The sequence below is a fragment of the Microtus oregoni genome, unplaced genomic scaffold (genome assembly GCF_018167655.1).
Source record: "Microtus oregoni isolate MIOR12 unplaced genomic scaffold, Mior012 000121F_000, whole genome shotgun sequence".
NCBI classification, from domain to species: Eukaryota; Metazoa; Chordata; class Mammalia; order Rodentia; family Cricetidae; genus Microtus; species Microtus oregoni.
In genome coordinates, this window is record NW_024544750.1 from 1,057,140 (window position 1) to 1,084,187 (window position 27,048).

General features: G+C 37.8%; 1 protein-coding gene across 2 annotated transcripts in view; it reads right to left on the reverse strand.

The window, feature by feature from the left end:
• Window positions 1-26,694, reverse strand: part of Rragb (Ras related GTP binding B) — a 34,099-nt gene extending 7,405 nt beyond the window's left edge. Inside the window, exons 1-9 of one of the 2 annotated variants that reach the window (XM_041646116.1) lie at window positions 26,054-26,692; window positions 25,231-25,264; window positions 21,404-21,503; window positions 16,969-17,052; window positions 15,053-15,119; window positions 12,920-13,142; window positions 7,019-7,114; window positions 4,426-4,548; window positions 1,983-2,074 (exon numbers count right to left, since the gene is read on the reverse strand). In XM_041646116.1, the coding sequence (XP_041502050.1) occupies window positions 1,983-2,074; window positions 4,426-4,548; window positions 7,019-7,114; window positions 12,920-13,142; window positions 15,053-15,119; window positions 16,969-17,052; window positions 21,404-21,503; window positions 25,231-25,264; window positions 26,054-26,145 (911 nt within the window). In that variant the 5' untranslated portion in view covers window positions 26,146-26,692. Of the gene's footprint in view, window positions 1-1,982; window positions 2,075-4,425; window positions 4,549-7,018; window positions 7,115-12,919; window positions 13,143-15,052; window positions 15,120-16,968; window positions 17,053-21,403; window positions 21,504-25,230; window positions 25,265-26,053 lie in introns of both variants that reach the window. The other variant, XM_041646117.1, reaches the window with a different exon arrangement.
• Between the last annotated feature and the right edge of the window lie 354 nt (window positions 26,695-27,048).

Sequence of the window (27,048 nt, forward strand, 5' to 3'; positions counted from 1 at the left end):
ACTTCACTTCTGGCCTTAAGGTCCAAGACAGAGGGACTAAGGTACTGTGGGGAAATGTACCTTAGTTGCTTATAGCTAAGGTATTTAATAACTAAAAAGTAAAAAGAGGAAAAGGTATGAAAAAGGGAAAAGAAAGAATAAAATATAATAAAGGGAAAGTACAGGGCTACAGGTATGAGAAACAATAGAGAACAGGTACAGAAAAAGTAAAGACTGTCATAAAAGCTTATTCTTACAAGATACAAATGAAAACAAAACTATTAAATAATTAAAATACAAGCATGTAAATTAACAAAATATAACACTAAATATAATATAAAATAACTAAAATGAGACAACAATTATTATAATGTTAGTATTTCTTCCTTTGGGATGAATATAGTTCCTCTCCACTTTGGTGGGCTCCTTTAGCTGTTTCTGTAGGTAAAGAGACAGCTGTTAGTGCCTGAAATTTAAATGCATTTTATGGGCATGGCTTCCCTGTTGCAAGGTGTTTCTGTATTGTACTTGCTTTCTTAGGAGTTTTGCCATCGTAAATAATCCATCTGGCAGCTACTGACTGATAATGGATTATTCCTGACCAGTTTCCATGAGGATCTATACTTGTATTTACTTCTGTCATAGGATCCATCTTCGAACCCAGATCCCTACTATGTATTTGCTAATGACCCATACATATTGCCCAAGAATATACTTGTGTCCATCTATAACAACATGCTAGGTCCAGCACAATTCCTTTGTGTTATTACATTATTACTATGTTACTCCATGTTAGTCACTCTGGGACTCTTGCTCCATATTCCTTTGTTGCATTTCTACCCTGCTATCCCTGGTAGTCTCAATGCTCATGGTGTATCCAGTGCCTAGTTGTGTCTCCACAGCTTGTCTATCTCCAGATAACTGTTCCTTTGACACCCATGCTCAGGATTGGACAGCTTCTTCCTGGTATTATCAGTGCCCTTATCCCAGTGGACGTAGTGTGCTATATTCTGGTATAGTTGTTCACTGTTTCTACTGAAGATAATTATTTCAATCTCAACTCAACTTATTTCTTTTCAATACCTCTCACTTCTCCTATATCAACACTTTTCAGCTGTTCTACTTTATGTTGGTCTCACCCTATTTCCTTCTTAGCAACAGTGTTTCTTTCTTTTTTAAAAGCCCAGGCTTTTCTTCTTCATAAGTTCCCCCCCTCCTTTTATAAACCTTGCTGGATATTCTCTACTTTTATTTATTAAATGGTATCAAATATCTCAAAAGGATACTTGAGTTTTTGTTTTGTGTTGTTTTTCAAGATAGGGTTTCACTGTGTAGCCCTAGCCATCTGGAACTTATTCCGTAGACCAGACTGGCCTCAAGCTCACAGAGGTCCATTTATGTCTGACTCCTGAGTACTGGGGCTTAAAGGTGTGTGCCATCATCACTGACAAGTATTTTTATACGGTTCTGTACAAGTTTGGGTCACATAATACATGGATTTGGGTTATTTTTCTTTTTTTTTCTTTTTTTTTAAATGTTTATTTATTTATTTATTATGTATACAATATTCTGTCGGTGTGTATGCCTGCAGGCCAGAAGACCCCATTACAGATGGTTGTGAGCCACCATGTGGTTGCTGGGAATTGAACTCAGGACCTTTGGAAGAGCAGGCAATGCTCTTAACCTCTGAGCCATCTCTCCAGCCCCATGGGTTATTTTTCTTTAAAATTCCTGAATTTAGTAACTTCCTCTCTGAAATTCCCATGAATAACATACTATACTTGCACTTTTTGAACTTTCCATGTTCAAAATATGACTATTATGCTTATATTGAAAAGACAATGGACTGCTCTCTAGTCAGTTGTAGGTTCTCTTAGAACTCAACATTTATCTGACTAAGCAAACTATTGTAAACATAAATGTACAGTCAATTTAAATTCTTTAAATTTCAAAAATGATAAATATTACCCAGAAATTAACAGCTAACATTTAAAGTCTCTCACCTACAGCTCAGCTTGAACTGTTTAATAATGTTGCTGATTTTCTCAAATCTGTGGGCATCACGCTGTTCTTTACACTGATAATGAGAAATGACCTGTGAAGAGAGAGATTGTGATTTGAATCCATGCAAATACCCACACCTCTGTTACTAATTAAAATAGACATCTATTAGTACTTTAGTCATCTTGGTTTTAAGAAGTGAGCTGTTACCTGGCATCATGTTTGTTGCCCTCTCTGTCCCACATCCTTGTCAACAATTTCCATATTCATTTAGATAACATAAACAGGATCATTTTGTTATGTTTATTAGATAACTTGTGTATTCTCCAGAAATGATTTTTGTCTCATGATGATATGACTTTTGACTGATCATGGTGGGTAAGCAATACACATTCCATAGAAATCATATTTTGAATTTGAATATACTGTACATATACTGTATTTGTACACATATTGTACAATACTCTTTTATAATATTGAACAGCACTAGTGAGCCATAGTCCCGATCTATGAAGATGAATTCCAAGATTATAAGAATAAAGAAGGGATCATTTTTGGAGCATTTGCATTGCTAAGATATAGTGTTGGGTAGGTTTTCAAGTTAAGAGTTTATCAGAGCATACCTTATCCTAGTCAAGGAGCATTCGGTGCTTTTCTCAATTACCTTAATCACTAAATTTTAGCTTATTAACATTTCACAAGATGGTCTTTGACTTAAAATGGTATAAATAAAGAGAAAATAAAATTATCTAGCTGCTCTTAGCTGTCTCTAACATAATTGTGAAGAAGTCTTTAGCAAGCGGCTGTTGGAATCACATTAAAAACCTTTACTAGATGAACCCAAGTACTGATATCCAAGTACTGACATAAATTAATGTACTCAGAACAAATACACCAGGTAAAAATACTTTTCAATTTTAATAAACCACGAGTACCCTAAGAGCTGAAAATACGTTGCAAATTTCTAGCAGAGGAAAATCCACCTCATTTGCCAAAAGAACATTGACATGAAAATTCTGACATGATGTTAAATATTTGAAATATAATTCTTAAACCAAAGATAGAAGAAGTACATGCATATATTCTCTTTTGCTCCCAATTAAATGTCAGGGTTTGTGCTGGCTGCTTACCATTACACTGTCCCATTTTAAAGCGCACAAGAAATCTATGATATAAGCAGTATATGCTGGTTTTACAGAAGAAGAAACAAACACAAAATGACTAAATCATTTTGTCTAAACTCACCTAGCACTGGTAAAGATCAAAAACTAAATTATTCACTGGGAGCTGCTTTGAGAGGTACATTAAATGAGTCTATTACCAATTATTCAGGAGATGTGTCTGTCAAATTAGCTTTTACAATTACTTTCCTTGGTTTTTTTGAGACATGGTTTCTTCATAGTCTTGGCTATCCTGGAACTCACTCTGTAGACTAAGCTGCCCTTGAACTCAAACATCTACCACCTCTGCTTCCTTAGAACTGGGACTAAAGGTGAGTGCCACTACTGCCCAGTGACCACTACTATTTTCCAAATGTATTCACTGTGCTGAAAAGATGGCTCAGTGATTAGGAATGCTTCTTGGTGTTCCAAAGGACAAAAGTTTGGTTCCCCACATCCATGCCAGGCAGCTCATAACTACCTGTAACTCTAGCTCCAAGAAATCTGAACACCAGCCGGGTGGTGGTGGCACACACCTTTAATCCCAGCACTGGGAGGCAGTGGCAGGTGGGATCTCTGTGAGTTCGAGGCCAGTCTGGTCAACAAGGGCTAGTTCCAGGACAGGCTCCAAAGCTACAGTGAAAACCTGTTCCAAGAAAAAAAATCTGAGTATCTTCTTCCAGACTTCATGGACACCCAACACATAAGTGGCAGCCCCCCCCCCCAAATAGAAATAAATTTTTAAAATATATATATATATATATAATATAGATTTTTGTATCACTGACTGATGCCTGTACAGCATACCCTGATATCATTGCTAAATTCAATTTATAAGAAAAGTGGTACTATTAATATTCCTCTTACCTGCTCCACTTCTCAATCTAAACTCTTAAGTCACTGAGTCTTTTACATGTTAGAAGTTTTCGTATTGTATCAATCTTTTTGATAAATGGGTGGGGAAAGAATTTTCTTAAAAGAAAAATGCACTGTATTTCTTAATAAAGCTCAGTAGGTAATAAGATTCCTTTATCATAGTTAAATAGTTATTAGTAGAACTAATCTAAATCTCTAATAAGGCATAGCTACAAAAATCTAAATTTTACTAATTATTAAAAGGTTACTTACCAAAGGACTTTTTCCACACCACTTGCAGACAATAACGCTTTATAAGACCATATATGCTTATATAAAAGGGGGTGTTTCTTCCTAAAAGTAGTGAAATCCTGTTCTCTGAATGCAAGAAGACTGCTTGAAATACATCTGTAGAGCAGAAAGTCCTTACCAGAAAGGTAGCTCTCTCAAACAGAAGTACTTCATCAGCCTCAATAATTTCAGCAAAATTTCGCAGGTTCATTTCCAGTTGCTGAACATTAGGAATCAGCTGATAAACAATACTGGACCAAGCCTAACAGGACAGAAGCACAATCAACTATTACTAACAGATAGAGAGTTCTAGGCCTTTGAAATGAGTAAGTACCCTACAAGACACAGACAGCAAAATACATTGGTAATTGAGTCCAAAACAAATACAGATGTTAAATATAACAAAAATCAAACAAACAAATTAACCTAATACTTGATTTGTATCCTTGAGTTGAATTTTTAGAGTTCAAACACTTGAAAAATGTCTTTCCATGAGTTAACAGGTAAATTAGTACCATCATGCAGCCTTAGGAAAAAAGTTGCAAAGTATGATCTATTGTGCTAAAACCATTCTACCCCAGACATCCAACAAATATTGAAGTCCAACATTATATACAGCTTTAAAAGAAGAAATAATGCTATATTCTGCATACATTCAAGAGCCAATTTGGTATCAGAGCCACAAAGACAAGTAGCCCCTCCCTTCAAAGATATAACATGTCATGATGCAAGAAACAACTGGGATTATAATTTTCAAATGTTTGGTCACATCTGTAAAAATTACTGATTCAATTGAATTTTCAAAAGTCTATCGTGTGACTGCCTGAAACTGAGTTAATCCGGGAGTATGACCAATGCATGCATACGAGATTAGTTTCACCCTCTGAGAATCCTCTTCAGGTGCTTGCATTCATACTTCTGTTAGAACACTTCCATTACTCTTACTATTTTTCTGGTTAGGTGTACTTTGTTCTTCTGTCTCCTCCTAAGACGTCAGGAACCTATCTTAGCCATTTGTGAATGTGACAGCATCCAATAGATAGACAATGAATGCTTGTTGAATAAAACAATATAAAAATTTAAGTCAGTTCTATGCAACATTGATGTAAGAGATAGTAGTAGTGCCATGTCTCTGTTCCAATTAGTTTTACTACTTAGGCATAGTGTTCCAAGTTCCCAGGTTGGTGTTAATGTCACTGCTGAATTTACCTTGGAGAAGGCACCAAAGCTAACCACAGCAGAGACATTGTCACTCACAGCAGTGTTGTGATTAGCCAATTGTCTTTGGTCGTGTTATGTATAGCCATCCTTCACACCGCAGCTGGTTCTTATCAGTGCGTCATGTCCATCCTTATTGACGGTTACCTGTTCTATGGGAATAAGGCTTTGAGAGAAATTCGGCCCATGTTAATCTGGAACAGTACTTCCTAGACAGGTATCTCAAAATGTTGTAATTAGAGTGAGCCTGGGTCAACATCAGACTGGGGAAGAATGAATTAGTTAAAAAAATCAAATGCTATTTTTAAAAGTCCAGTGGCTTTTCTCCTTGGCAAGTCTGGTTTCTGTGTATCTGGTTATAGACACTTGTCAGACGAGTTGAAACTGAAGCTCTAGCTACCAGTGACAGAGAAGGATCCTTTGCCACCCAGCGTCACACTTGTCAATGTAGACCAGAAGCAGTCTGAAGGAAAGGTCTGACCACATGAGGATATAGAAATAATCAATCTTTAAACCACGTGTATGCAAGACAATTGGAAGAAGCAGGAGACTATGTACCACTAAGGTAACTTCAACTTCATCCACAGAACTACTGTGATACCCTCTAGACTTGCAAACAGTATGATACTCATTCCAGCAATGCTACCAAGGAAGGATGAATGCTAGTGTCCAATTTGGCCTGAAAGCTCAAGTTATAATATACTTTACATATATCATATCTCATTCTAAAATTCACTTCTCCCATTCTCCACTAAATGGTTTTCTTCCATTGCTATCTGAATTTAGGCAGATTAGTTTATACCATAAGCATGTAGAAATACCTGCATATTAGATACCAAAATAATCTCTGAGACCACAGCAGGTCAAAATGGATGGAGGATTTTTTTTTTTTTTTTTAAAAGGTTTGTTTATTTATTATGTATATCTGCCTCCATGTATGCCCACATGCCAGAAGAGGGCACCAGATCTCCTTACAGATGGTTGTGAGCCACCATGTGGTTGCTGGGAATTGAACTCAGGACCTCTAGAAGAACAGCCAGTGCTCTTAACCCCTGAGCCACCTCTCCAGCCCCCTTTTTTTGGTTTTTCGAGACAGGGTTTCTCTGTGGTTTTGGAGCCTGTCCTGGAACTAGCTCTTGTAGACCAGGCTGGTCTCGAACTCACAGAGATCTGCCTGCCTCTGCCTCCCGAGTGCTGGGATTAAAGGCGTGCGCCACCACCGCCCGGCTTGGATGAAGGATATTAAGCAACATTTTTGCTATGACAAAGAACAGTAGCTGATTAATCATATTCAAACTGGCAAACTTGGTAACAATGTCAACCCAACCTAAGATTAAAATACAATTCTTTTTGATGTTAACTCTGATGTTCTTTGAACAATTTGTTAAAGATTATTTTCTTTTTAGTACAACAAATCTAGATGGCTGTGAAAGTTTTAAATATTTTAGTTTTGTTAATATCCTTCTAACTTTTATTCATGCTCCAAAAGTAGGAAATGGAGGAATCATACACACCTTATACAGAGTTTCATCCCAGATAGATGTTCGGAAACAAGAACATTCTAATGGACGAGATAAACGCCTTAAGTCTTCTTCTCTTTCTTTAAAAATCTGAATTAAAAAAATCCAGTAAATGGATCAGCATGTAACAGCTCTCCTCCTTCACTACAAAATCTGGCATGTAATTATTTTACCATATTTTGACAAGGACCCTTACTCTGTCTTCATAGGAACCCTCAGTTTTATTATTTCTCAAACAAGAGTACAAATGTGCTAATGGCTACTAGATTTCTTCAGACTTATCCTAGTTTTGCTAAATATTTATTGAGAGCACTGTTAGAAAAAGAAATTTATCATTATATGTACATATAGCATATGTGTTTTACACACTTACATACACACACACACATATATATACACACACATACACATAAACACACCCTCAAGTCTGCCAAATCTAGGTCATTTTAATATGGCAACACTTATATTAAAATTTTGTAAATTAAAATGTTTTAGTTCTCCATTATAGAAATATTCTCTAATTACATACATATATGCAAATACATATATTTATATGTGTAGTATACTTAATTTACAACAAATATATAACCCATACAAACAACTATGCTCTAGCCAGCTAGGATTTGTTTCTATGTATACATCCACACATATACAGAGAAAATAGTTATATAAAACATGTATACTCAAGATGTTTCCTTATGTGGGTGAATTGCTAGTATGGGTGTATACACATACTTTCATTTTTAAATTACATTATAATTATTAATTTTTATTTTAGGTACATGGGTATTTTGCCTGCATATATATCTCTCGGAAGGTGTTGGATTCTGGAGTTATAGACATTTATGAGCTGCCATATAGGTGCTGGAAACTGAACTCAGGTCTTCTGGAAGAAGAGTCAGTGCTCTTAACCGCTGAGCCATCTCTCCAGCCCTTAAATTACATTTTAATTTAAAATCTAATTACATTGCCTTTCCTCTTCCCTTTCCTTATTCCAGATGCTCCCAAGTCTCCTCCTTTTCACTCCTTTCTTGTCCCCCTTACTTCTTAAATTGATTGTCTTTTCTTTGGTATTTATTGTCACATACACACACAGGCATGGATATATAAATACGACCATTTTGTTTTGTTTTCTGAGATAAGGTTTCTCTAGTATTACAGTCCTGACTATCCTGAAACATGTACTGTCAACCAGGCTGGCCTCAAACTCATTGAGATCTGCCTGCCTCTGCCTCACAAGTGCTGGAATTAAAGGTGTGCATCACCACTGCCTGTCCTGAGTTCATTTTTGCTGTCTGTGTGTATTTTATTTCAGGGCTAACCACTTTGTACTAGGTAGTCAAACGCTGTCTAATATGACTTAATGTCTAACAAGTGGGAAATCATGCCTGGTACTAGAAGTCTAGTCAACTTCTAGGGACTAGTGAAGCAATGGATCTTAGAAGAGAATCTACTACTTTTCTAGAAATGTTAATTCCCTATTATATTCTAAATCTTACTTCTTATACCCACAGATAAGTGTAGCCACCACCACTCATCAAAGAAGCCTCTTTTAATAGCAAATGAAGAACATCACAGAAAACAACTAGATACAATGCTGAGCCCAACAAATCTTGTGGGGTCCAGCCCCAATGGATAGTTCTACATCACAACTCCTGCATCCATCTACTCTACATTGCAGAACAGGGGGCAGAAATATTGTAAGAGCCAGACTATGAGGCAGTCCTGTGAAACACCCTTCTCTAGACATGTCTACACTGCCTTTTTACTTCAAGTACAACACTGAAGTTTTATGTTGGCCTACTCTCCAAACTTCATTCAGTCGAACTACTTCCTTTCAATAAATCAATCTCAACTTCTACCCTCTCTCCCCTATTTCACATTCTGTTATTCTGCTGCTCTGGTGAACCTTTAATACAAGATTTTAATACTAAGAGTGGGTTCTAGAGTAAAACCTTTTTTAATTATTCAAATTTTTTTTCATATAATATAGTCTGATCAAATCTTTCCTCCAAACTCTTTTCCCAGATCCTCCCCTCTTTCCTATACACTCAATTTCATGTTCTCTTGTGTTCTCTCTCTCAAAATAAAATAAAATAAATCCTGGAAATCAAAACACATTGTTATACCCATAGATCAGTGCATCACTCAACCCTTCTCAGAGAAGCTTCTTCTTAAAGTAGAAGGTAATTAACAGAGAACCACACTGGACATGGTACCCAGACTGAGAGACTTTGGCACACTCAGCCCTATATGGGATGTCTGTAATCCTGCCCCTGACACCAAAGGCTCAGGGAATCTACTTCAGGAGTCAGAAAGATTCTAAGAGTTAGAGCAGAATCTTAAAAATGAGTTTTCTGAATTGATTTTGATGTAACTGAGATTAATTCTCTAATCAGGTTAGAATTAAAGATGTCATTTCAAGGAGAAATGAGAATACTCAAGGGAGTCTGTGGGTGATAAGAAATTCAGATACTGAATCATACTAATCAAGAACTTGTAAGAGACAACATTCTGCAGGACACAGAAGAAAGTGACTGCTGTCTTTGAAATTTCCTGCTTCATGGAAAAGTCTGCTGGATACTATGATGGGCCTGTGGACTGAAGATTGGACAGCCACTACATTCCTATCTAAGAATAATCCAACTTTTCCTGAAGAAACTGAAATGGACTCCTCAGAAGTAACTACAAGAGAGTTCTGATTCATTCCTAGCAAACCCCTTTGCTTCTATGTCTATACACATTCAAATGTCAGAAGTATCCTGAAGGTGGGATACAAAGCATGAACCATGAAGATTAGTCTAGCCTCTAAAAGAAGCACATGATATTTCTAATAAATACAGATAAAAAACAAAGATAACTATGAGAACAGATATTAAAGGTGTAGAATATAGTGGAAGGGACATAACATTCACTCAGGCCAAATTTACTGATACAGGTCCAATAAGCAGAGGATTTGTAGGTAATGGGTAAAGAAAGTGTTCTTGTAACTGCCTGAGAAATGAATCAAAACACAACCTATACTAACTGAAGCTAAAATGTCAGATCTGCACTGTTCTACTACCCAGGAAGGCATCTAATGACATAGGGAGTTCACAGTCCTCAAGGTTTGTCATTTATAACCTATTCATCAACAGTGGGAAGTTCCAGAACACAATGTTGATGAGAAACAAATTTGTAGAAACCCCAGCTTCCCATTCCCTGCTCTTTGATCACGTTTCTCTGTAGGCCAAAATTTACAGTGGTAATTGCTACCATTTAACTGGGAAACCTAAATACAAAGGGAAAGTGGGTGCTATAGTAATGAGAACAATGTGGATATATTTCATCATCAAATACAAGGAGAGCCGGGCAGTGATGGCACACACCTTTAATCCTTGCACTCGAGAGGTACAGACAGGCAGATCTCTGTGAGTTAGAGGACAGCCTGGTCTACAAAGTAAGTTCCAGAACAGTTAGGGCTGTTACACATAAAAACCCTGTCTTGAACTCCCCCCTCCCCAAAAAACAAGGAGAGTACCCTTATTTTATTGAAGAGAAGGGTCAAACTCACAGAAACCTATAGCTTTGCTAGCTGATCATGGTGCTCCTATAAATGATCTAGAAGCGATATCTACTACATTCTTATTTGATCTACATAAATGAAATAATTTAGGTCAAATCACCAAAAATTTAGCACAAATCATAAAATACCATAGTTTCTCGACTGGTATCCAGATCTGTGCCACTTTATAAATCCAGAAATTCTTGAATGAAAGAGGAGGGTGGATCAACTTAAGAAAAGATGCTGATGCAATTCTATTCAGTCTGTTTATTCAGTTTTTGTAGAAGACATGGCTCTTGGAAGGTGGGGTATCATATGCTTAAGAAGTTTCTGACTGCAAGTTACAACTACTGGACTAGATATGATTAAAATACCAAGTCTTCTACTGGTATAAGAATCAACTTTTCCTTTTATGTATAAGAAGGCTACTTATTTGTTTTAATTTTGTATCCCACTACTTTGCTGAATGTGCTTATAGCTTGGGAGTTTTCTAATGGAGATTTTAGGGTCTTTATGTACAGAAATTTATCATCTGAAAATAAGGATATTTTACTTCCTCCTCTATGTATAATACTTTCATTCTCGGGTCTCCAGCTTATCTTCTCTGCTCTCCAGGTTCCAGATTCCTTCTAGGAGGCTTCCAGCATCAGCTGAGCTAGTTCCTTAAATGAAATACCCTCCCATTTGTTTGCACCTTTGTTTTTCTATGAACAAACACATCTGATTGGGTCTGTTTCTCTGGAAAACTCAAACATACATAGACATGCATAGAAATATTCATCTTAGGGCCAGGCAGTGGTGCCACACGCCTTTTTTTTTTTTTTTTGGTTTTTTCGAGACAGGGTTTCTCTGTGGTTTTGGAGCCTGTCCTGGAACTAGCTCTTGTAGACCAGGCTGGTCTCGAACTCACAGCGATCCGCCTGCCTCTGCCTCCCGAGTGCTGGGATTAAAGGCGTGCGCCGCCACACGCCTTTAAAACCAGGTCTTGGGAGGCAGAGGCAGGAGGATCTCTGTGAGTTTGAGGCCAACCTGGTCTACAGAGCAAGTTCCAGGATAGGCATCAGAGGTACATGGAGAAAACCTGTTTCGAAAAACCAAGAAAAAAAAAGAGAAAAAGAAATATTTATCTTAGCTGAAATTATTATTTTGAGAAGCACATACAGTCATTTTTATTTGAAACTTTTCTGTTTAAAATAATTAATATTTAATATTAATTTTATATTAACTATAACATATATTGTTTAATAATACAATATTAATTGAAAATTGATATCCAATGAAATTAATGACTTTCTCAGAATATTTATTTAGAAATATAGGTTTTTTTTTTTTTTTTTTTTTTTGGTTTTTCGAGACAGGGTTTTTCTGTGGCTTTGGAGCCTGTCCTGGAACTAGCTCTGTAGACCAGGCTGGTCTCGAACTCACAGAGATCCGCCTACCTCTGCCTCCCGAGTGCTGGGATTAAAGGCGTGCGCCACCATCGCCCGGCTAGGTATTTTAACTTAAAATATACTAACTATATATATTAAAAGACCATTAATATATATTGGAAAGTATTTATATGACTAATTAAAAACTGTAAGAGAAATTACAAGTGATTGAAACATCAAGGGGAGCTCATTTGTTGGAATGCTCTAGCTTTTAAATTGCAATTTTGGCTAAAAAGTAATTTTTTAAAATTGCGGTGTACTGGGGATTTAACTCAAGGCACTCTACCACTAAGTAACACCCTCGGCTCTTAAAATTATTTTTAAAGTAACAGAATAAGGAGTCGGAGAGATGGTTCACCAATGAAGAACTTTTGCTGCCTCTGCAGAGGGCTCAAGGTTAGTTCCTGATTTCTAGCACCAGATCTCATAGATTCTTACCTAAGAATTTGCCTATTTTACTACACCTCTTCTGTACTGAGTCGCTGAGTTCTCTGAATTACAAGTCACTAGTTTTATGTGTTTTTGTTGAGGTGAAGGTTGATATTTCCTACTCTAACATTCTTGGTAATGTCTGAGTTATACTTGTGTATATAAATTCATTCATGCCAGCACAATTGTGAGGGACTGTAAATAGTGCTTGACAAACTGGGAGGCACTTGAACTGGTGCATAGCAGTTCCCGAAATCAGTCCAGTGACAGGAGCCACCTCTCCTCATTCTTACCCCTGGTGGGTCTTTTAGCTGTGACAATACAATAGAGGTAGTAAACTATTTTTTAAATGATAACAGTTACTTAGTAAAAGTACATGGTTGTATCTTCTTAATTCTGAAATACAGAATGCTACAAATTTACCTACACTTTTATAAAGAAAGTCTACAAAGCACGGTAACCATTTGGTACAGCACCTTTTCAGTTTCTTACCAAGTCTCGTTGATCCTCCTGTACCAGATCCATTTTGTGTACCAAGCAAAAGATTTTGGCTTCTGGAGAATTCTGCAGAATGGCCTCAAGGCATGACTGGTAATAGTGCATGTCCTTTTCAAGTTCACGGCTCTCCACATCAAAGACATATATTAGAACCTCCACATTTCGAAAGATGTTGTCACGCTGGCTAGTGAAATAATTTTCCATGAAGGTGTCTTGTCTGTTAGGAAAGAAAATCTAGATCGTAAACAAGTCCTCTGTTTAATCACTACTGCTTGAAATTTTCTTAGCTCGATCAAGAGAAAGATAATCTTAAACTTCAATTCAAAGAGCAAAGAACAGTCAAACATATTGAGCTCTACCTTACTCTATTTCAGTCATAACTTGCAAGCCTGTAAAATTATTTGCCTTTCTTCTTATGTTTTGTTTTGTTGTTGCTGTTGTATTTGAGACAGGGTCTCACTGTGTAGACCAAGCTGGCCTCAAACTCATAAAGATCAGTCTACCTTTGTATACTTACCATGCCTGGCCTCTCTCCTTTCAATTTAAACACCTTTCTGTTCATTGAGTGGCTGATGGTTTAACTCATGAGTCTTTTACACATATTGATCACTCTTTCAATTCTTCATCTAATTAATCCCACCTTTTCCTTTAGATTTCAGTCCAATCCACATGTCCTCATAGAAACCATCCCTACCTTGAGCCAGCTCACTTACTGTAGGCTCTTTACCAACACATCCCTGTCATTTACAACACTTACCACAAGTGCAATACTACACTTATTTGGATGAGTTTTTAATTAATAGTGTTCAATCCTCTATACAACCAGCCAAGGATCATCCCTAATATTATCTCCCACTGTCTCACAGATTTTAAAGGGTGGTAAATGCTTAATGAACATTTGCTGAATAACTTCAGTCAAATATTCTAAACTATATGAAAATGACTCCAATGATGACTTCTCAGCAGAATGTTACTCTCTGCTCCTAGGTTGGGTGCTACTTTCCAAAAACAATCTCAATAGCAGGAAATCAACAAAACAGTAGTATCATTTAGCAGTGTATATGGGGTGGTGTTTACAAATTTCTAATCCTAATCCTGCACCTTGCTAATTACAGCTGTGCAACCTTGGAAGAATCATAAATTCTCTAAGTTACAACAGATACTTGAACTACAAAACTGAATTTCATATTTAGTACCTAAAAGCAAGGAACTTGGATATATCTGTTGACATAGAGAATTAGAAGCAATCAAAATGAGGGAAGATTTATATCCTAGGATATTAATCCAGGTGCTAGCAAGAAAAGAGTTACTTTCTTAAGAGTATTTAGGTCTTACATTATTCTGTCAAAATACTAATTGAGCATCTTTTGTATGTTTAGAGCTAGGAAATAACCACCAGACAGTAATATCTATTTTCTAAGACACTACAGTATATATTGTATATATTTCAACCTGCTTAATCATCATAATAAACCAACAAGTTGGTTATTTTGCTCTATTGTACAGGTGAAGCTACAGCACAGAGACTTTGAACATATGCCAGACAAAGAACCTATGCTCTTAATCACTATGCATTCACTACCGCTGCTTCAGCACAGTGATGTATATGAACTCAGCACACAGGCATAGTAAGTGTACATTTGTGTGGGGATTTTTGATGATTGCATTGATTATGAAAGGAAGTGCTCTCTTACTCTCCCAATAATAGGTAACTTGGTCAGATATAATATGCTCAGAATGCAATCTACAAGTGATAAGACTGCCTAGAAGTAATTACCAAAATGACTATAAACAGTCTAGTATAATAAAAATAGCTAAGAACTCAACTCAATACTAGCGTCAATCAACCTGAGGCAGATTTAATTTACGCCACTGCAAAAGAGGGCTGATCTATCCCATATTATATATACTTAGATGGAGCTTAGATTGGAGCTACTTAAATATCTCTTATGTAGAGGGCATTTTCAAAGTTGTACAAAACACATCTTTACTAATCAACTGACAATTCTGAAATATTTTTAGGCAGGGGATCTATGAATATAATAGTTATTCTAGGTATAGTTGATTATACTTGATGACATCATTATTGCTATCAGCTTCACAAACAAGTAGGCACATAGTACTTACCCACCACAATCCCACAGGTTCAAAACCAGGTTTCCCAGAAATCGAACATGAGAATGCTCTACATCAACTGGAAGATAAATGTTACAAATCTAGTATTTGCAGTAAAGACCATTAGGATCAGAAAGAAAATAAAAACCACTAACCCATGGTGTTTAGAAGGACCAAAGTGGAGTGAAATGCTCAAAGCCATAACAAGAAGGCGATTTTCAGCTTAGTCATGTGGTTTAGTGGCAAGGTAGGCATTTACACTACCCTAAGCTAAAGGATTGCCTTGTGTCAGTAATTTTTAAATTTCAGTAGTTTAGTACCCAAAGCAGAAACATTCCCCAATTATAATATTAATGTTAAGTTTTAACACGCAAGACAGTGACATACACCATTTAACAGATCTTCCCAACCCCACCTTCTTTCTCCAACTTTCCTCAAAAAAATTAAAGACAGAAAACAAACATAAAACATAACAAAACTAACTTCTGTACTGATTTCCTCAGCAGTTAATGACTTTATTGATTTTCCTAATTTTGACTCACCTGACCATGCTCAATTCTTTTTGAATCATTTTTAGTATCTCTTAATTTCATTCTTTATTTCATATTCTATCATTCAACATCAAGGAGGGCCCTTACTATCTCATGCCTACACTACAAGAAAGCCTTACTTACATCATCCATTAGGCTACTGCAAGGTTCATCTTCTTAACACTACTTTGAACATATCACTCCCCATTCAAAACACTTTAAATGGCCCCTACATATTTAATGGTCCTTCACTCAAGGTCCTTCACTTTGGCTTCCAATCTACCTTTATAATCCCCAGAAATTCCCATTAACAAATCATTTCACTTCAACCTATTATGTTTTATTCATAGTCCTCCCAACCCTACTACCTCCCCACCCCCCAACATATTTCACATTCAGGGGTCGCAAACTTGCTAAATCAGGCCATGTGAGCAAACCTATACCATTTAAGCTAGCTAAACGTGATGGTAAACATCTACCATGGGCTCACAGAGGTTGATAGTTACTCAAATCTTGTTCATTTGCCATGCAAAATTACTACTGGCTCAGGTTTACTAGATCTTCAACATTTTAAGTAGTAGCTTGAATTCTAGATTTTTATGAAAACTTTTACAGGAGATTATAAGTTCAAATTGTTCTAAAACAATGCACAAAGTCAAAGAAAGCACAACCATCGGCCTTCTCCAGCACATAGGCTGTTTGCGACCTCTGCTTAATGGTTCCCTCCTACAACCCATTACCTTTTCCATCTTTTGCTACAAAGTGCCATCCCTTCTTCCTTTCAAAGGTAATTCTAAAATCCAAACTAATTCCCACCTCCTCCAAAAGTTCTCCTTGCCTGACAAAAATCCCACTTACCATAAGCTGAACTCATTCAAACATTTATTAAGCAACTACTCTCTGCCAGGCACTAAAAACCTCAAGAAGGAATAATTTAAGATTTTACCATGAATATTTTTCACAATCTAACAATTTCATTCTATATAATTTATGTGCTAGTCAACTCAGTCACATTGAAATATTTCCTGTGTCTATCCCCAAGCTGTTACCTAAACCAACTGCTATCTACTTTTTTTTGCTATCTACTTTTATACAATTTCATAATATATAGACAAAAACCATTCATGATAATGTACATCATACAGATTGTAAAGTCAAACAGACTTTAGTTTATATGACAGTGCTACCTCTGTATGACTTTGCGCAAGTCATGAAAGCTTTTAGAATTAGCTTCCACTTCTGGGAAAAGGAAGGAAGGAACATAGTACTGACCTCCCAGGATTGCTATGAGGATTCAAAGAGCTATATACATAAAAGTGCCTGGCACATAGTAGATGCACAAACTACTTCCCCTTTACCCTTTACTTCCCCCTCCTTGAAAAAGAAATCATATCTTACATGTCTTTGTATTTCCAACAGAGTCTACGAGAGAGTAGGTGCTCAAACTGCTATTAATTTGAAGACTATGTATACGGTCTAGTACTAAAAAAAAAATGGAAAGAAGTGCTACTGAGAAAGGGAAAGACAATAACAAAAGCAGTGACAGGATTCAATGACTTAATATGGGGCATATGGGATAGAAATCAGGTTTCTACTCCCATAGCACAGAGTGCACGTTTTAGTCCTTACTTTCTGCAGCATGACACTGTTGACTACTCACTTCTCCTCAAAAATAATTCTCTTCTCTTGGTCTCTGGCATCACATCTACAAACTCTGTGGAAGATCCTCCCTCATGGACTCTTATTCTTCTTTCTGTCCCTTAAATGTTAGGGTTCTTTGGGACTCTAACAGTGGCCACCTTCTCATCAAAACATTTTTCCCCAAGACAAGATAACTGTCATATAATATTACTTTATCATCTGGACACTAACTAGGTAACACCAGTACTGATTTCTCAATGTGTTCTGTCTGTACTATAAGCATTCCAAATGGAATCTATTAAATGTAATTCAGCTCTCCTTTCAGTTGGCTCCACCTTGGTGAATGTAACCAGCCGCCTAGTCGAAAACCTCTCATCCTTCAAGTCTTCTTTTCCCTTATAATTCTCTTCAAGTTCCCCAGAAAGTTCTGTTGACTCTGTCACCAAGCATATCCCCCAACATTCTAGCTTTGTACCATATCGACTACCACTACCCTAGTCCAAATCAAGCCCCTGCCATTTCTCAAAGTTTTTTAAAATTATAGAAATTACTTCTCACGGTTCCAAAATCTTGAAAATTCTGAGATCCAGCCACCAGTTCAGTGAAAACTAGCACTCTGGCTTACAGATGGTACCTTTTTCTACTCTTCCATCACTCTAAACTTCCATCCACATTACACATATAGTAATTCCTCCAAATTGCTGAGTTTTATACCATTCTTTAAAAAGACCATGTCTGTGCATGCATAATTGTATGCACTGAGCAGAGGGTCAGAATGGTAATCTGAGAAGCACTAATGGTGGTTGTCTCTAGGAAAGTGGCTTGACAATAAAGAACAAAGTAGACTTTTTATATTTAAATAACACTTGAAGCTTTCACAAGTATTTTGAATTAAAACTGTAGCTCTGATCATGTTACTTTTTATTGTTTAAAATTCTTTCATAGGTTGACTATCTTATATGTCAAGCTTGGCTTATACGACATTTTACATATAAATCCCATTTCCTGCTTCCGGATTAAATGTTATATTACTGTGTGTCCCTATGGTTCTTTATAACCTTCCTGCTCTGTTATCATGAGAGCAACTGAAAAGAATAAAGAACGGAGCGTTGGGGAATCACTTACACTTACGGGGCAGAAAGAAGAAAACATTATGATAAAGATTATCATTTTTAAAAAGCAGGGAAGGTTGTTTAAAGATAAAGGAAGAAAATCAGGGCAATAAAGCATTAAATAAAAAGCCAAGAGAAAAGAATTTTGAGAATTTAGAAAATCTTGGAGCCGTCAACAGTGTTTGATATTAAAATACTTCATAATCATTTTAGTGGCAAATTTACCATCCCAACAAATAATTTTAACATCTGCCTAGTGAATTAATTACATCATGGTTTCTTCTTTATTTCAAATTTCAAAATGCAGGAGGCTTTAAATTTAACAAAATAAAACAACATATTTTAGGAATGAAAAATCAGAAAAACACTAACACATTTAAGTCAAACAACATTGTAAAAGTAGTACTCTTTTTACTACCTTTATAGAAAAAAAAATAACAAATAAAAAGCAATGCACTATATAAACCGAACTCGTCTATATATTTAGCAACAAACACAGATCTGTCTTCATTAGTGACAAACCAGTTTTTGATGATATGCTAAAACATTAATACTAATATTTTTCATTATATTTATACTCTCTTTAAGGAAATTCAGGAAATATTAACCAACCAATATACTACTTTACATATTCTTAGGAGCAAGTGCCCTATCCTACTAACAGTCTGGCAAGAGACACTGCTAGGTATATACTTGTTGAATAAATAGCCTATTCTAATGAACAGGATTATATAATGGGCAACATTATGCTTATAATGCTGCTGAATTATATCAACATTATTTTCAGCAGTTTCAATAGTTGTGAAAATCTTGCTATGAAACTATACGTTGGATTCAGTGTCATAAACCAACTGTTGATTAGTTAGAAACGGAAATCAGTGGTACTAAGAAAAGATGTTTCAACAAAATGTGTAGGATTTAAAATAAGAAGAAAATGTCTTCTAGGAATTGAGTAGTGGAAATATAAACAGGCTGTGTCATAATAAAGAGAAGAGCAGAGACTAATATCCCGTCTGACACTTAATACCAGAATGTGATTAATTTTTAAGTTATACTTTCATTACCTGTTAGAATAAAGGTAATATGAAAACTAAAGTAAATGAGAGCAAGAACAAAAGTCATAGTACTTCAATAAGCATCTCTACTCTACTAAAAACACACAGATAGGAGGCCTATCTATTTAATATGGAAGACAAAGTTTGAATGTATCAAATCAAGACACAGGAAAACATTTGGACGAGTATACTTTTTAGAGGGTAGAAACCAGCTCTACAAGTGTTACAAGCCATAGGAAACTATCTGGACCATCATTTTTACAGTAACTGAGATACTTATCAATAAAACTGTATATAACTATGAAGGATAAGAACCACATCAAGTGAGAGAATAAGTAGTTACAATGAAAATATGAAGTCCTTTTTTATTATGCATAAGAAAACTAATCCAATGGCTTGGATTCTAAATTAAACATGAGCCATTTAATATAAGGATTCACTACTAAGTTCAAATGATGAACTGTGCAAAAACCAAACGATGTGTACGCTTGAATAAGATATATGCAAATACGAATTGGGGCTTTTATTACAATTCTGTAAAATGAAGGGTGTTTCAAAACAAGAAGGTAGAGTTTCACCATACTGACAGCAAAGGAATGCCCCAAATAAGAGATGTAGTAGGCCTGCCTTGCTCTGATAAAACCACATCTGCATTCATGTCATATAAGAAAAATAGTGACAAGTTTGAACAAGTCCTTAAAAACATTCAAAATTATGTCAAATGAGGAACCAGAGATGTTTTAAAGTAAGGATAACAAAATTTCGGAGGCAGGGAATGAATAAGATAAATTGAGATATTCTGTTTTCTCAAATACGTGTAGAGAACAGAATAGAAAAAAAAAAGTAGACTTGGAACTCTATCTAGGAAACAGCTTTCTTTTCTTTCTTTCTTTCTTTCTTTCCTTCCTTCCTTCCTTCCTTCCTTCCTTCCTTCCTTCTTTCTTTTTTCATTTTTTATGACATGGTTTCTCTTTAGCTTTGGTGCCTGTGCTGGAACTAGCTCTGTAGACCAGGCTGGCCTCGAATTGACAGAGATCTGCCTGCCTCTGCCTTCCGAGTGCTGGGATTAAATGTGTTGCACTACCACCGCCCAGCGGAAACAGCTTTCTAATCACCAAGTTTCTGCTCAAATTATAGAAGTCTACACTATACACCAACCTCAAACAGAAATAAAGTTCCTTTTTCTTTATATCTCAGAGTCTGGAGCATAATGTGCTTAAAAGATGTTTGTTATTCTTAAAATCAGATTGGGACACCTTATAGAACAATGCTAACGTCGCTAAACAAACTAAAGATGCTAGAAACCCAGACTGAAATCTCTGAAGTCTAGGAAGAGTGATGCCTTCCTCAGCCAGAAGCCAAGAACAAAGCAGACTTCAGAAATGTTTAGACGCTTCAGAATGAAATAGCAATCTGATTCAGTATAAGGTACTCACAGGATTCTTGATTCATTGTTCTGCTAGCCCAGAAGTCTATACTAATAGTCTAGTCACAAAGTGCTATTAAGAAGTTATTTCCCAACTCAGAGTAGATGTTCCAAAGAGAAGCTATAGGTGTGTAAAGAAAGAGAAATGGCAGAGTATAGAACTCCTTACCATTCCCAAGTTTTTCCTTTAATAAGGACAAGGACCAACTTTTGCATTAAAAACATCTTCAGTTTTACTGCATGCTAGCTAATGCCTATAATGTTCCTCTTTGTATAAAAAGTTACAAACAAACATTCTCCCCACAAAATAAGCAGGCAAAGGGTCCCTATTCTTGCCTAAGAAACAGCAGGATACACAAAAAGTTAGCTAAGAACATCCCATTTTGCAAGCAACCTAGAAAAGAGAGCAGCTCCCAAGGATAGTGAGAAAAAATAACCAGAATTAGGCCACGCATTCTGAAGAGAAATGCAAAAGGGGAAAGCATGCTCCAAAGCAAATTCATCAACCTGTGCATTCCGAAGCTGCTGCAATCAAGTGTGTTATGCAGATTATTAATAGCCAAGGTCACCTTGCTTTACAATAAGATGAAACATCTTACTTGTTGCACCAAGGCGACGTGTGTCTCTGGCAATATAATTGGCAAAGATAATAGACCTCATGCTGGTCTTACCAGATCCACTTTTACCCATTAACAGCACCTAAAGACAAAGGAAAAATGTTAGTAATCTAGTGCAAATCTAGTGTAAAGGGATCCATTTGTCCTCTGTAGCTGGCATTTTACTGAAGTGTAAGTACCAATGACCAGTATGGACACCTGTAATTAGTTCAACTCTTCCCCCAAATAACAATCCAAATGCCAAGCACTTACCTGCTACCAGGGGCACATCATTTTAGCAATACAATGTCAATGAGTTTGTTATTATGCATAATATTTTTTAAAGATTTATTTCTATTATTCTAATTTTGCATATGTGTGTGGAAGGTATGTGCACAAGAATGAATGCAAGCACCTGCAGATATCAGAGATGTGAGGTCCCCTAGGAGCTGCAATGACAGGCAGTTTTAAGGCCACCTGAAGGGGTTGCTGGGAATCAAACTCAGGTAGGTCCTCAGGAAGAGCAGTATATGCTCTTAACCACTGAGCCATCTGTGCAGTTCCTTGTTATTATACATAATATTTATTTAGAACAATGTTAGAAAAATGCCATCTTGCTGGAGAGATGTTTCAGCAGTTAAGAGCACTGAGTGCTCTTCCACAGGACCTAGGTTCAATTCCCAGGACCTACATGGCAGCTAACAACTGTTACTACAGTTCCAGGGGATCTGACACCCTCCCACAGACAACAGAAAAATAAATAATGCACATAAAAATAAATCTTGAAAGAGCAAATAATTAAGATAATTTAAAAAAAGAAAACTATCATCTTAATAGGAAACTAACCCTATTCTCCGATAATTCAAGGTTGTACATACATTGACCCAACTAGCAGCTTTCAGAGTAACTGAGAAGCTCCTCCTACTTCTCTGTTCAAGATCAGTTCTTTTTATTCCAGCCCATGATCTCATCCCTTTCGCATCTTTCTATAACTTTTTTTCAATCAGTTTTTTGTCTTTTCTTTTTAGCTTTCCTATGTCCTACAAAATTGGGCACTTAAAATTACACACAAGGTCATTCTTGGTTTAGCTTATCTTCTTCTGTCTTCACCTCCTGATTCTCCTAGCCCAGAACTGTTAGTATCCAGTCACATTTAACTGAATGGCAAATAGTCTCTTTGTTTCCAGCCCTCTAGGGAGTCCTGACTATGTCTGTATTCACTCTGTATTCTCTACCATCCTTTAGTCTTCTTTCAACTAAGTCCCACTTCAACACTTGCTTTAACAATCATCTCAGGAATTTTCTCTGGAGCTGGGGATGTGCCTCAGTACTAGGGTATTTACCTCCTACAAGTGAAACCCTGGGTTCAATCCCCAGTATCCTCCCCATAGTTTCTCTGACCCAAATGCCTTAGGCCAGTGGTTCTCAACGTGTGGGGTGTGAACCCCACAGGGTGTTTGAATGACTCTTTCACAGAGGTTGCCTAAGACCATTGGAAAACACAGTTATTTATGTAGTGATTCACAACAATAGCAAAATTAGTTTTGAAGTAGCAACAAAAATAATTTTAGGGTTGGGGCTCACCACAACATGAGGAACTGTATCAAAGGGTCAAGGCATTAAGAAGGCTGAGAACCACAGCCGTAGGCTGACTTAGGTATCTTGCCTGCCCTCTAGTGGTCTTACTATATCATTGCAGACCATAAAGCTCTGCAGTCCCTTGTTTTGGGAACTCTTCTCAGGAGTTCAAACTGTTGAAGGACAGAGGGAGTCTCTTTGTATCCTTTGTGCCCTTTTTTTTTTATCTTCAGTGCCTAATATGTAACAAAAGCTTGAAGTATTTTCATCAAAAAATGAACAAGCCATTAAAACTAAAATGCAATGACAACTGTCTGAAAGCAAGACCTGATACACATCTTTCTTGTGTTAGGATTTAACCTGCGAATAATGCCACATATTCTTGCACTAAATGACTTTCAAATAGACAAGATCTCCCGGGTAAACTGGGGTGGGGGTGGGTAGAGGGGAACTGTAGGGAGATGAGAACATCAGGGACCAGGATGGTCCAGTTGGGGGAAGGATGGAGAGGGAGAGCAATGAGAGCAATATTTTGATAGAGGGAGAATTATGGGGTTAGAGAGAACCCTGGGGCTAGGGAAACTGCCAGGAAACCACAAGGATGATCCCAGTTAAGACTCCTAGCAATAGTGGAGTGGGTACCTAAACTGGCCTTCCCCTGTGATCAGATTGAGGACTACCCTAATTGTTATCATAGAACCTTCATCTAGTAACTGATGGAAGCAGAAGTAGAGATCCACAGCCAAGCACTGGGCTGAGCTCCCAGGAGTCCAGTGGAAGAGAGGGAGGAGGGTTAAATGAGCAGGGAGCAGGGGGTCGAGATCACAATGGGGAAGCCCACAGAGACTGCTAACACTCCGGACAGAAAGCTGGGAAGCCTGTATGGGACCAAACTAGGCCCTCTGAATGTGGGTAACTGTTGTGTGGCTTGGTTTTTCTGTGGGGCCCGTGGCAGTGGGACCAGGATTTATCCCTGGAACATGAACTGACTTTTTGGTGGGTTACCATGCTCAGTCTTGATACAGGGGGGAGGGGCCTGGTCCTTGGTGTGCCAGGCTTTGTTGACTCACCACAGGAGGCCTTACCCTTTCTGTGGAGTGAATGGAGAGTGGGGGAGGAGGAGAGGAGGAGGGGAGGGAGGAGAAACTGTGGTTGGTGTGCAGACTAAATAAAATAATTTTAAAAAGACTTTCAAAGAGTCCTTCTAAACATAAAAATGATGAAATACAATTCTCATAACCGTCTCATTTTCAAATGAAAGGGATACCTAGTCTCTACCTTCAGTCCCAATATATTTTATTGAAATGTCTGATTACAAGGAACATTAATGAAATATAAGGAACATTAATGAAAATGGATTTATTCAATCCAACAATTTATAGCTTTACCTCCCTAAGAAAATGTAACTGCTTAGCCAGTCTAAAATTAGTATGGAAGTTTTCCCGTCCTTTGCAAAACAATGTAATTGAAAACAATAACTATATATTTCTGAGGGTACAAACTGATTTTTTAATGCATGTACACTGTAGAATGTTTAAATCAAATAAAGTTTTACCCTTTTTCTCTTTTCGCAGTTTTTTGAGATTTTCAATTGTTTCTAATTTTTGCTCCTAATCATTTTTGAGATTTTCAATTGTTTCTAATTTTTGCTCCTAATCATGTAGAGATTTCTGGCATTTTTAGGCATGCTTGTTGATAGCAACTTCAGACATTTCATCAAAAACATCTTCCTAGCAAACTTAAGGCACAGAATTAAATTTTAGATGAAGTCAGGCTAAAAGTATTAGGCCTTTTCATGAAAAGGCAAGGATAATTATATTTGAGCTCTACAGGGAGTTTACTCATGTAAAGTTCCTAATAGTCTTGGGAGGGTTATGACCCCTTCACAGATGGCACGAAATCTCACAAAGGTCAAGAAATTTGCTTCAGAGCTACAGTCTTAGGGATAATAACTAAGTCCCAATAAAAGTGCAAAGCAAAGAACATTCAATTCCAGCTAGCAAAACACATGGAACATTTGATTTGTGTTAAAGAATCAATGTGCACGCAGAGGGCTGTGTAATAGTTGTATATGGCTTGACTCCATGACTCCATAATTTTAGACAAAGGGAATCTGGCAGTAAATAAAGGGATGAGAGTCCAAAAGACCATATAAGTTATTGCCATAGTTCAGGAAAAGACAGATTTCCTGGACTGGGACTTCTTACCTTTTTCTTCATGTTTCTAATCCTAATGTACCTAACACATCTTACCTTTTTCTTCATGGCTGCGTTTGGCATTGCCCACCTGTAGATATAAACCAAAAGACAGTGTTTCCATGATCTAATTGCCTTAGAAATTTGTTTAAAAAAAAAAAAGGCAAGTAAACGGAGAGAAGCAGAAGAATACTGTTTAAAACAGCTAAGTACGCAGGAGACCTCGTTTCATTAGTCTTCATTTTTCTAAATTATAAAACTGGGTCTATGTTCCCTGCTTCCTTCGTTAGCTCAGGAGATGCTTCCTGGGAAGACATATTTAGAAACAAAAACAATTTAAATTCAAGATCTGGTATTTGTCATAAAACTAACACAATACGCTGTGCACTTCTAGAAGTCAAACAATATTTTTAATTTGAATACTATATTTTTAATTTAGCTCATTTTCAAAACTGGAAGCATCTTTGGACCTTCGATCGTCCTTCCAAGCTACATTTCATTCATTAAAGGCACCAAGTACACATAATGCAGCTCGCAAACAGGCATATCAAACTATACGTCATTGGTCAGTAAAGGTCCTCTCCCCCTTTTTATCACTAACGAGGTGATATCTATCACCAAATCACCTTTGTAGAAAACGCAAAACAACTCAGAACTGCCTCAATTAGAGCACTACGCAGAAACCAGGAATCTCAGCTTCAGGCAAAGGGCTGTTTCAGGTCTCCGTTTTTCTCTATCATCAAGGGCATGATATCAATCAACCATGCGGGTAAATTACAGCAATTTATCCCTGGAGCTTAGGGGTTGTTGCCGTTCGCAATACTCTTTCCAATTAGCACACCCTCCCTCCTAGGTACAACATAATATACCCTTCACCCACCCAAGCGATTCTTCCGGTTCCCCGAGTGGAGGCTCCACTCTTGGGCCCAGATTCTCTTTCTCCGTCTTTTTCTCGGAGTCAGATTCTTCCATCGCGCAACAAGTCCTTCACAGAGCCTTCTAAATGCGCAGTACTCTTGTCTTCCGGCTCACCTCCTCAACTGCCTCTGCTCACTGCCCGCGGCCCTGCTCTAGCCCTGCCTCCGCCTTTGTCCACTGGGGGGCCGCGTTTCCCACAGTTACCCTTACCGCCCCGAACTTAGTCTCCTGCACGGCCGAGCAGGCCAGCCCAAAGGGACCAGCGACTCGTGGCGTGCGAAGAAGAGATGGAGGGGAGGGAGGGCAAGGTGGCTGAGGAGTTGGTCCCGAGTTGGGGCCTCACTCCCCAAGGGCTCCAGACCCAAAGGGAACTTGGTCCGCCTCAGTGCAGCCCGCTAAGGCTGAGCTAACGGAATGAGCTGACCCGAGCTGCAGAAGCAAAGTGGTCACCGCCTGGGGGCTCTTCCCAAGCTCGCCACCAGTGAGAATCCGCCTGAGGCCGCCTTGACTTCTGCGCCCGCCCTTCAGGAGCGCAGAAGCCTCAGAGCAGCCACGCTACTGCAGGCCAGGATCACGTGGGAACCTGCCGTAGTCCCGGGCCGGTCACGTGCCGCTATCCTAGGGGGCTGGGGGCGCTGGGGAGAATACCATAGAGACGGCTCTAGGGAAGCCAGAGTGCCGCCCGCCATCACGTGGCCCGGGCTTGCATTTCCGCGCCACAGGCCCTAAAGGCGGCCTGCAGGCGCTGGGAAACTGGCGGACATGGCCCCGCCCACCCGCTGCTCAGAGTTAAAGGAGAAGGTTGCAATTTCAGTACCAGCAAGGTACCTGTTTTCAGGGCTGCTCAGGTTTAGGAGTGTGTGCAGAAAAGGCTATTGTGGTAACTTTTCCTTCCGTTGGCCCTTATGGCAGTTCTAATCATTTAAAAAAATTAGTACATCTAAAGTGCTTTAAACT